The sequence below is a fragment of the Ipomoea nil genome, unplaced genomic scaffold (genome assembly GCF_001879475.1).
Source record: "Ipomoea nil cultivar Tokyo-kokei standard unplaced genomic scaffold, Asagao_1.1 scaffold0019, whole genome shotgun sequence".
In the NCBI taxonomy this organism is placed as follows: domain Eukaryota; kingdom Viridiplantae; phylum Streptophyta; class Magnoliopsida; order Solanales; family Convolvulaceae; genus Ipomoea; species Ipomoea nil.
Genome location: NW_017616447.1, coordinates 1,006,308 through 1,017,495, shown reverse-complemented (window position 1 = coordinate 1,017,495; position 11,188 = coordinate 1,006,308). Strand labels below are relative to the sequence as shown.

At 37.4% G+C, this 11,188-nt stretch overlaps 2 protein-coding genes across 3 annotated transcripts; one reads left to right on the top strand and one right to left on the bottom strand.

Annotated features, from left to right (window-relative positions):
• Window positions 1–1,476: 1,476 nt before the first annotated feature.
• Window positions 1,477–2,560, top strand: LOC109187694 (coiled-coil domain-containing protein 86-like). 2 transcript variants are annotated; one of them, XR_002055419.1, is made up of 3 exons: window positions 1,477–1,643; window positions 1,749–2,395; window positions 2,447–2,560. XR_002055419.1 is itself a non-coding variant. In XM_019338358.1 (2 exons), exon 2 carries the CDS (start codon window positions 1,776–1,778, stop codon window positions 2,328–2,330), a length of 555 nt encoding a protein of 184 aa, XP_019193903.1. In that variant the 5' UTR covers window positions 1,477–1,643; window positions 1,749–1,775; the 3' UTR covers window positions 2,331–2,560. The 2 variants fall into 2 exon arrangements, 1 of the variants encoding a protein (XP_019193903.1); XM_019338358.1 differs by having other exon boundaries at window positions 1,749–2,560.
• Window positions 2,561–2,842: 282 nt separating this feature from the next.
• Window positions 2,843–8,312, bottom strand: LOC109186837 (sialyltransferase-like protein 1). The gene is made up of 11 exons (XM_019337277.1): window positions 7,957–8,312; window positions 7,735–7,814; window positions 7,285–7,371; window positions 7,133–7,210; window positions 6,969–7,060; window positions 6,675–6,876; window positions 6,206–6,296; window positions 4,445–4,503; window positions 4,155–4,303; window positions 3,700–3,781; window positions 2,843–3,605 (listed from the first exon to the last, which is right to left on the bottom strand). The coding sequence occupies exons 1-11, from the start codon at window positions 8,090–8,092 to the stop codon at window positions 3,207–3,209; spliced, it is 1,455 nt and encodes a 484-aa protein (XP_019192822.1). The 5' UTR covers window positions 8,093–8,312; the 3' UTR covers window positions 2,843–3,206.
• Between the last annotated feature and the right edge of the window lie 2,876 nt (window positions 8,313–11,188).

The window sequence follows — 11,188 nt, the reverse complement described above, 5'->3', positions numbered from 1 at the left end:
TTATTTTATAATAAGAATATAAGGATTGTATAAGGTTTAGCCGAGATGGAAAAAAAATATTAATCTCGGTTATATATTTTATAAAATGTAAAGTTACTGGACATATTAAAAAAAAAATCTATCTATCTATCTATATATATATATATATATATATATATATATATATATATATATATATATATATATATATATATATATATATATATATTACTGAAAATATAGTTATGTAAAGATATATATATTTACAAATGGAAAATTGAAAAGAATCATTTAGTATCCACACTTTAAAAGAAAAATTGTGTAATTAAAAATGAAAATGGTCTTGCAATACGTATGAATGATTCAAAAGAAATTAATTATGCCTGATTTTGTAGCACATCTTTATCCAAAATTATGGGACCTCATTAAAATACGTATATATAAAGATGTGTAATTATGTATAGAATGTATAAGGAAGATTTTGCTTAAAGATGGAAAACAAATTAGACGAATTGAAAAAAGGAATAAATATTAATAATTCACTTAAAATTAATATGATCCCATTCACTGAACATTGATATTTAAAATCTCTACAGTTTCAGCACCAATGCGTACATCTACACATTGACTATTAATTGGGCAATTATTTGCTCGAATTTAAGCAATGATAACATCAGAAAATACAATCAATCCAACTCAATTCTTCAATTGTATTATATAATATTCGATGTAATAATTTATATAATTGTATATCGATCTAAATATTCTTAAAATATTTTAACAAATCTATTTCGTGCATTGCATGAGCGAAAATATTAGTTATAGTTAAATGGCAAAAGTAGTAAATATACATCATAATCTAATAATACCTAAGAAATGTGAGGAATCACATTCCCTTCAAAATCTTATGTGCAGGGTATGTTAGTATGTTACATTCCTAGGAGAAAGTAATCCCTTAAAAAAGTAAGATAACTTGAACCAAACATGAAAATGTGACATTTCAAAACTCACATAACCTTAGTTATGTTATATAACTTGAGTAGAATGGAAGCAAAGCATAAAAGGTGAACATGCTTTGTGCTACTGTTGACCGATTTACGATATCATCAACCAAATCATCGTCGTGAAATATTACTGAATGCTCATTTGAAAGATGGAAACTCAATCGCTCAATAGATGAATTTCTAAATTGTATGTCAATTAATTGAAGACCGTAAGACCAACAAGTCGTCGAAAAAGACGACCAAACCGGTCACCTTCTCCATTGTTGAAGTCCGTCAATTGGAGATGGTGACCAATTGGTTGCCTTTTTCGCCTTCTCCAATTGACAGAGAAGGTGATCAGTCTTGTCGCTTTTTTTAGACCGCCCCGCTTAACATGGGGGATTATTATTATTATTATTATTATTATTTTATTTTTTAAAAGGTAAAAAAATAAAAATAAAAATTTAATTAAGCGTCAAAACTTAAAGAATACAGAGAAATTCCCTTCTGCCGCCCCTACCCTAAATACCTAATTCCGATTCTGCCGTTTCTGAGATTTCTCCCAGACAGCCGACGCAGCGATTCTCCCAGGCTCCCAGCGACGGCCGACGAGCACTCCAGCAGACAGCAATCAGTGACCTTCTCCGGCGACGCATCGTATTCGTGAACCACCAGCCACCAGTAAATTAATTTAATTAATTGATGATTTTTTTTTTTTATACGGATAGTGCTGTTAGCTGTAGACTGTAGTGCATATAGAACATTAATACATCCATTACATTGTAGGGTTGATCTTCTCTAAGTGAAGAGAATATGGCGTGTACCATTGATTTTAGGTGCCTGGATGAGGGCTTCGGAGGCAAAACTTACAAGCGAAAGAGGGCAGAGAAGGAAGCCCCCGGCGATGTATCGGAGGAAGACGCGGGCACCATGGAGGTGGAAGAGGAAAGCGGCCCCCCTCCGTCGAAAAGGCAGGCGGTCCCTTCTTCTGAGGATCCGAACAGGCCGACGTACGACGGTGTTATAGCGGGGAAGGTGTCAGGTAGGAAGTGGAAGCAGGCACGGACGCACAGGTCGTCGGCGGTGCAGGTGAGCCGGAAGGGGAAGACGCTGGAGCAGAGGGTGAAGGAGAAAGAGATAAAGAAGGCGTACAAAGAGAGAATGAATGAACTGAAGGAGGAGATAAGGCAGAACAAGATAGAGAAGCGGCAGAAGAGGGAGGAGAGGGAGAAGAGGAAGAAGGACAACATTCTCAAGTCTGGTACCAAGTTTCAAAAGATCACCAACCCTAAGACTCTTAAGAAAATTGCCAAATCTGCCAAGCATAAGAAGCTCCTCAAGGTTGTTTCCGATGATCTTCTTAAGTAGTAGCATCTCTTTGCCCCTTTACTTGTGCTTCTTATACCTTCCTTTTCATTATAGGTCTCTGGAAATGGTATGATTTTATTTCAATTTCAATTTCAATTTCAATCATGTAAACTGTGTTTCAATTCTTGTTCTCTCATTATATAGTATAGGGCCAACAGGACTAGTGTTGAGAAGAGGATTATTAGTCTACAATTTTAAATGCTTCAAACTGAAGCTCTTGGGCATGTTGTGTGCTATATTCACAATTTATTACTTCGTTGTCTCATTTTATGTATTTTTTATTCAAATTTTCATAATATTAAGTTTAGTATTGCAAGTGTGTTAAGTTGCTCTCCCATATTTTAGGTTGTGGGTTCCTCAGTGGAGGCAGGTTGTGCACTTGGATTGTGTACTTTAGTAGATTGGTAAAGTAATTATACTTTAGTAGATTGGGAAAGTAATTATGAACAAATACAACATTGTATCAGAGTCGATAGTACTTGAAAAAAAAAAAAAAGTAATAAAGAATTTGCTTGACCAATAAATAGTAAATATAACAAATAAAATGGGACCGAGGGAGTATCGGCTTAACCGATGTCCCTCACAAAGTAACACACAAACTATGACATCAAATTAGTACATTAAAAATCTAGCAAATGCAATGATTCTACGGTAACACTGCTATGCTTAGAGTAGTTGTACTTCTTTGTACACTTGAAACTACTACAAAGTGTTTGCTGCATCTGTTGATCTAGCTTCCGAATTAACTGTCAAATGGCATTCCCGTTTGGACGGGATGTGTTCACCTTGTTCCCCGATTTAGCACACAAAAACAACTTGGCAGTTTCTGTAAAGACTAGCATTGCAAAGTAGGGAATTTTATCTGTCATCATATTCTTACGCCTCAGCCTCAGATTTCAGGGGATGTTTTACACAAACTAGATCGTCCAACTTATTGCCATCCATTTTGTACATAGAGACACCTTCCATCTGAATAAAGTGTTGCCTCGTCTCTTCGCTCAGGTTCTTGAAAGGCAGAACTTCCCATTTACTGTATTTCGAATTCTTCCTCACATCTGTCATGTCTGGAGATCCAGATATCGGTCCGCTCCCATATGGACCTGCATTGCCCCACACCTTACAGTTCACAAACTGTCCCAATCCTCCCACTTGATCAACCGCACTTCTTTTCAATTGCAAAGCAGCTTTCTGAGCCCTGTTTATCATTTCTCGACTAGGAACATCTGACCAGTCTTGCTTCCTTTGTGCTCTCATGAGAGAATGGATCCGAATAACCTTTACAAGGAAAATCCTTGGTTAGAAGAATATTGGATGATAACACATTTCATTAAAAAAAAATTACAGCTTTGAGCAATGAAAATGCCCTTACACCAAGACATTCCAAAAGTTGGTAGTATGCCCTCCCTTGAAGTGGGTTGTGCCCTTTCCTTGGTGTAGAAAAGTACCGAGTCCTACAAAATACAGAGTATCATTTACAAGTGATAGATACAAAAAAACCAATTCATTGCACATCTGTCATCAAAGTAAAAGTTGAGTAATGACTAATGAAGAAGATGATAAGAAGGCAACAACCAAGGAGGTATTCACAAAAATTTCCAAAACAAATCTGTAACCCTTAACACTGTAATTGCAAATTACCATTCCATATAACTAGGATCAACTCTGAAACCATAATAGCAACAAATGATAAAAGTGTTTTGGGAATACAAAGTGTTACACCTATTTGCATAAATAGCCATAACTCCCAAGTGAAATCAATAAAAAATAAGCTCTCTTCTTCATCAATATATTATTATCCTTTCACTACATAATTCCACAACTTACCACTCTGTATAACCAGGATCAACTGTGAAACCATATATGTCAACAATGTCACACATGGAAAGCGCTAGTTCTATTGATTTCATTCCAGTTCCTTTAGCACCTCTGCGCAAGACAATACCTTGGAAGAGGTAAACTGGATTTGGTAGGCGCTGCCAACAAGGGAAAACATCAAATTGGCATCCTAGCCTTTTGTTCAGATTGGCTTTCAAGTTTAAAAATCAAGGGTCTTGATGAAAGAAGACAAAAAAAGATGACATAAAGAACATTGTACATCCAAGGAAAACTATTACCTTTATCATTGTATTGAAGTCTCTGTGTGTAAGACTTTTAATTATAAGCACCTCATCATCTGCAATGAATTAAAAGGAGAAAAAACAGTGGCCCAGATCATCACTGAACTAACTTTATAAGACGCAGACTTACCAAGCATAAAGCAGCTAAATTTTACTGAAGTAGCATGTAATCAAGAATATTTCAGAATCATTGCTATCTATTAGACTTAGTTATCAGTTTAAGTTTTTTGAAACTCCAAATAAGAAAACCACCACATCTTGAGAGAATCAGTAGTATTACTGGTGAAGGCTAGTTTTACCAGACTGCTGCAGATGATTCTCACATGCACTACATACCATGTGCACTGTTGTTGATGATAGGTTAGGGGCTCTCAGTATTCAGTTCAGAAACAATGAATTTGGTTTTGCTTCTTGTTTGGTTTAGGTAGTATATTCTAAAATCTCTTAAGACTAGGGCTCATCTGGGATTTTCTGTTTTCCTGTGTGGGGTGAACCACCTTGGTTCTTTTAATAAGTATCTTTACCTGTTGACACACACAACAAAGAGGAAATTCTCCACTCCACTAGATGGCTTCTGGTTCTCTTCTTTCCATTCTACTCTCCTCCTGTTCTCCCTTTTCCCATTTTGGCCTCAGCTTTTTCTGCTCTCTTCTTATTCTTCTTGGTTTTGCAATATTTGGTTTAGTTATTAATCTGCAAATTTGTTTTATATGGTTCTCTGATACGATCCCACATCGGCTCCACAAGAGATTGTAGAGTGGTACTTAAGTTGGGGCTAAACCTCCACTCATGAGCTAGCTTTTGTGGTGGAGTTAGGGTCTTGGCTTGAGTACCGTATCATTTGGTGCTCTCGTTGAGAGGCCGGAGTGTGGTGGGAAAGGGCTACCTGGAAGAGGGCTACCCGGTGCTTGATAAGGTTCAAAGGAAACCGAGAAGAGTCCGGAGTGAAAGCTATCCAGAGTGAAGCCGTCCACTCATCCGGTGCCGGCCTAGCGGAGGGGGCGACCTAGAAAAGGGCTACCTGGTGCTTGATAAGGTCCGGAGTGAAGCCATCCAAGGGGGAAAAGGGCTACCTGGTGCCGAGAAGAGTCCGGAGTGTGAGCCGTCTAGAGTAAGCCGCCGCGGACGTCGGCTTCTCAAGGGTGGGTAATGATACGATCCCACATCGGCTCCACAAGAGATTGTGGAGTGGTACTTAAGTTGGGGCTAAACCTCCACTCATGAGCTAGCTTTTGTGGTGGAGTTAGGGTCTTGGCTTGAGTACCGTATCATTCTCTTGCTTTGATTTGATTGTGATGTGGAGATTGCTTGTTGCTGGTTCTTGAGAGCCCAAAACCAAATTACAAATTGATACAAACAGAAAATCTTGATCCAATCTTATTTGATTCTCTAGAATCCAGAAATGAAAATTTTGATACTGAACCAAGAGTCAATTTGATTCAGAACACATGTATACAATAATGTTATTGAGTAGTGAGTAGTGAGCCTAAGCCTCCAATTATAAAAACATAACTGACTGTCATCTTACTGAGCCATGTTGCTTTAACCAATGATATATTCAGTCAACAGGTGAGCACTTGACCACTACACTAAACGTGCACTTCATACCTGACTCATGTTACTAAGTGGGCTCATTCAATTACTTATATTTCGATAGCATGTAAAGTTTTAGGCATCATTGTTTAACATGGGGAAAAGAAAGGAAAATACTAAAGCAGCAATCTAAATGCAAACTAATTTGATAATAATATAACTTACCTGACCCATTAAGAATTGGAATCATGTTACGAGCAGCACCTCTCACAACCAAGCGAAAATCCCGCTTCAGACCAACATACTTGGCATATTTCTGCAAGATATATGCAAAAGAACAAAACAAATTAGAATTTCACCTAAATGTTTGATATACCATTGGTAAAGACTATAGAGTTAAAGACATAAGAAAACCTAAAATACTAATTAACTTAGACAAATTAATACTAATCATTGGAATGGGAACAAGATAGTATCTTATGGTGTCTTACTACATGCTGATGATAGGTATTAAACTTATTTGAAACACTTCATTCTTGGGTCAATGAAAGAACTGTGAAAGTCATTCCCCATTACAAGGATACACAATCTTACAAAGAAAAAGAAGATCAGTAAAGAATAGAGGTCCCTACTGCCAGTACAAAAATCTTATTATGACTTATTATGGGAAACACCACCAGAAGTATGGCACTACCTCGTTAACAGGAGCTTCGTTGTCTCTTATAACTGCATCGTGACTATCAATTTCCGGTCCAAACTCTGTCTTCAAGAGGTCACCTGAATTCCCAACAACAGCACATGTTCGAAACTGTCTGGGGTGAAAGGGTGGCTGTGCAGGTAAAATTAAATTAAGATGCTCCTCACAAAGAGTCCGGTTGTAGCATTTGTCAGCGCCTCTACAATTAAATTAAAGAATGAATAGAATAAGTATTGCAACAATTAGGGGGAAATTAAAATGGGATTACTGAAAGATGGAGTTGAAACATACAATTGTGCTATCCTTTTTGCTGCATAGTCTAACCATCCATCAGGCCTAGCATCCAGATATTCTCTTGTCAACACAGTGGTCATGTTACGATACTGCATTTCAAATTACCTCATTTTATTTAAGCTAATAGCTGTAGTGAAAGTTAGGAAACAACTAGGACAAACCTGTTCCCACAACAGAATAGCCTCACAAACATCATATTTGTACTCGAGGGGTTCAAAAATCTTGAATTGCTCATTGTACTGCAAATAAATGTTGTAAATTATAGAGGGGATAGTTAAGGAGACAACCGGAGAAACTACAGGTAGAGACATACCCAAGTGCTATTTGTTCCTTCAGGGAATTTGAGAATTATATTACAATGATCAATAATATGAGCTGTAAGCCCAAGCCCTCTATTTGCCTAACAAAAAATCAAAGTCAGCATCAGCATCAAAGCACATAACGCTGCCAAAGGCAATCTCCATACCGGCAGTGCACTACCCAAATTGAAATTTTACAAGAAAATCAAGGATCAAAGGCATAAAAATCAATCAAAAAGGAAATGACATGCAAAGTTAGGGAGAAGCAAGAAAATTCGCATCAACAACGAATGTGTGTAAAATGGAAAGAAAAAAACAACGGGTTAATCTGAAAATAAAAAAGATCCAATAGTAACAGTATATTAGCATTCAAAGTGAAGTGTATGGATGTCCGACATAGATCTCTAAGGGTGGGAAATAAGACATCAACTTCATAGATTGGTTCTAAAGTAAAGGTGACCTACCACGCATTGCTGAAGGCTGGACTGAAAATCAGATAAGATCTTGATTTCCTCTCGGTTGATGAAATTAACGCCGCCGTTACCTGCAACGGAAATAATGCGGTCGGTGCCGGAAATGTAAATTCGAATAAATTTCTGTTTTTAGATTTCCAGATTGCGTAAAAAAAAAAACTACTCTGTAATAATAATAATTAGGGCTAGAAAGGGTGGGAAGAAAAAGGCAACCAGTGAAGATGGAGGACTGAATGGTGAAAACGATGATGGAGAAAATGGCAGCTGCAAAGAGCAGATGAAGAAGAGTTGGCCTCCAACTGCTTCTATTGTTGGTAGATGGCAGCTTTGGAGGTCTTGTCATCATCATCTTCTTCCTCCGCTCATTCTATTCTATTCAATTTCTATGCTCAGTCGCCGACTGTAACACTCGCCGCCAGAAATGGGTAATGGGTTCCTGAATTAGAATTACTACTTCCTACTTCTAATTCGTTAGCGAGTTCCCGTGTTAAGGTTGTGAAGGACCTGAGTGAATAATGAGTGTGCTACAGCCTAGAACTACTGAAAACAACTGTAAAGACTAATTTTGATTTTTAGAATTTAGACCCATCAGGCTCTTATGTGGTGTATTTGACTATTTGGCCGTATGGGGTTTAGTAAAATTTTGGGACACTTGTTCACATATCGAAATGGAAGGTAATTAGAATTAGGAATAAGGTTCAAATTGGCCACTGAACGTAACCTAAAAATGCAATTAAGCCACTGAACAAAAAAAAAGTGCAATTAGGCCACTGAACACTCCAAAAACGTGCAATTAGGCCACTGAACTCTCCAAACATATGCAATTTCACCGGATAGCAGGTTACCATCAATTTTAGCAGGTTACTTGCTTACGTGGCAGCTGAGTTGACATTTTTTAATAATTTTTAAATAATTTTTAATAATTAATTTTAATAATAAATTTTATAAAAAAAATGAAAAAAATAAAATAAAGTCGTTTTTATTTTTTTTTTTAAATTTTTTTAAATAAAAATTTATTATTAAAAATTATTTAAAATTTATTAAAAATGCCAACTCAGCTGCCACGTAAGCAGATAACCTGCTAAAATTGAGGGTAACCTGCTATCAGGTGAAATTGTACATTTTTGGAGTGTTCAGTGGCCTAATTGCACTTTTTTTTCGTTCAGTGGCCTAATTGCATTTTCAGGTTACGTTCAGTGGCCAATTTGAACCTTATTCCTTAGAATTAAATACTTGTTCTGAAGCACATTGTGCACAAATAGCACTCGGGTTGGACTCTCATATGAGAGATTGTGAGTTTGAGCGTGTGGAGGCATGTAATAGTATCAGTATTGTATAATTGGTTTAAATAAAATGAGCTCTTTTATTTAATAGTAAATATGAATTGTTTTAGTCCCACTAATATTAGCAAAATGACAGTTTTGATCTACATATTTAATTCTTATCAATTTTTGTCTACTGTCTTAGTACCAATTTTCATCCACGACTATTATTTTAGTGTCAAAATTCATTACACCAGTCACTCGTCCTTTTAAGACATGCTGAAATCTAAAATTTTAAGGATATTTTCGTCATTTTCAACTTAAAATCTCAATTTGAGCATGAATAAAAAGATTTAAGCCCTAAGACCGGTCCCAATTCACAGTTCTCTTCCTCCTCATCCTACCTTAATTTGAGGAGGAAAACTGTGAATTGTGATAGATCTTAGAGCTTAAATCCCTTTATTTATGCTCAAATTGAGATCTTAATTTGAAAATGACGAAAATATTCTTAATAATTTCATATTCAGCATGTCTTAAAAGGATGGGTGATCGGCATGATGAATTTTGGCACTAAAACAATAGTTGTGGATGAAAATTGGTATTAAAACAAAATAATCGTGGATGAAAATAGGTAGGAATTAAACATGTGGACCGAACGTATCATTTTGCTAATACTCGTGGGACCAAAATTGGTATTTGCTCATATGAATTAGACTCAAGAAAATAAATAAATATTTTTTTCAACCCTCTGTGACCACCCATAAGCTTTATTATAATACTAGTGACCACACGCGCATCGCGCGATTAGACCAATGCCTAATGTGTATTTTTAAATTTGTGCATGACTCTCTTATCTATTCATAAGTAGTGCATGGTGGTCCATGCTTGAGGTGATTTGCAGCACCCTAACAGCACGTTTGGTTCACATAATGAATTTTGAGGTAATAGGAATGCTATTCCATATGGAATGGAATAGGCAAGGAATAGAATATGAATTCTATTCTATTGTTTGGTTCGCGGAAGGAATAAACTTTAGGAATTATATTACACTGTTTGGTTGGTTTAAGGAATAGAATGAAATATGTTTCAAAAGACATAAATACCCTTATAAAAATATGTGGTGGTGGTGGCGGTGGCGGCGGCAGTGGTGGTGGTGGTTGCGGTGGCAGTGGCGGTAGCGGTGGTGGTGGCGGTGGTAGCAGCGGCGGCGGTGGTTGTGGTGGCGGTGGTCGCAGTGGAGGTGGAGGTGGTGGCGGCGGCGGTGGTAACAGTGCCGGCGGTGGTTGTGGTGGCGGTGGCGATGGTGGTGGTGGTGGAGACGGCGGCAGTGGTGGCGGTGGTAGGGTATTTTCGGTATTATAGTACTAAAGTTATTCCCAAATACTTGGGAATAGCTAATACCAGGGGTCCCATAGGAATGGCTATTCCCCCCTGCAAAGGGAATAGCTCATTCCTGGAACGCTATTACCTTGAATAAAATGACAAAACAAACAATGGAATAAGTCTATTCCCGGGAATGGTATTCCATTCCTGACCTATTCCATGAACCAAACAGGCCATAAGAGCATCCCCATTAGGGGATTTAGGACCAGTTTTTTTACGTAAATTGAGTAAGGTGGAGGAAAGAGAGAGAGAGAGAGAGAGAGAGAGAGAGAGAGAGAGAGAGATAGTTGGGTTCTCCTGCAAAAATGAGGTTTTTGCAGTGAGTGGGCCCCACCAGTGGGTTTTCCCCGCCTCCGCCCCGCCCCGTTGCCATCCCTAAGCTGGGTGACGACTGTGACAACCCAAAATTTAATTTCATAAATCTGGTTTAAGAGAAATCCAAAATAGCCAATTTTCACTACATAAATGTTTGCGATGAAATCGGTGTTGGAATAAATTATTTCTAGCCACTTTTAAGAAAATTCAACATCGGGACTTATTTTAAATCTAAAATCCTAGATTTCCGGGTATATTGCCTGCCAAGTTTTGAACTGAGAAACCTATCCGAGTGAAACCGGGAGAATTTTGAGAAGCCTAAATCAAGTGTTTATCTAGAAATCATTTTGGGAAAATTCCTTTTTCAACCCCAAATTATTTTGAATAGCAATTCTAGCCTTTGGTTCATGTAGCATGGTAGACCACAAGAGTCCATCTTTGTCTGATGCTTTATAGAATCAACCAAAATTACCACTTTGCCACCA

What these genes read in the sequence shown, in the direction of transcription:
- LOC109186837 (XM_019337277.1), bottom strand. Translation starts at nt 8,092, where the DNA reads ATGATGATGACAAGACCTCCAAAGCTGCCATCTACCAACAATAGAAGC. An exon ending in CCAGCCTTCAGCAATGCGTG is followed by an intron (nt 7,372 to 7,734) that starts GTAGGTCACCTT and finishes ATTTTTTGTTAG; the next exon opens with GCAAATAGAGGGCTTGGGCT. An exon ending in ACGAAGCTCCTGTTAACGAG is followed by an intron (nt 6,297 to 6,674) that starts GTAGTGCCATAC and finishes TATATCTTGCAG; the next exon opens with AAATATGCCAAGTATGTTGG.
- LOC109187694 (XM_019338358.1), top strand. Translation starts at nt 1,776, where the DNA reads ATGGCGTGTACCATTGATTTTAGGTGCCTGGATGAGGGCTTCGGAGGC.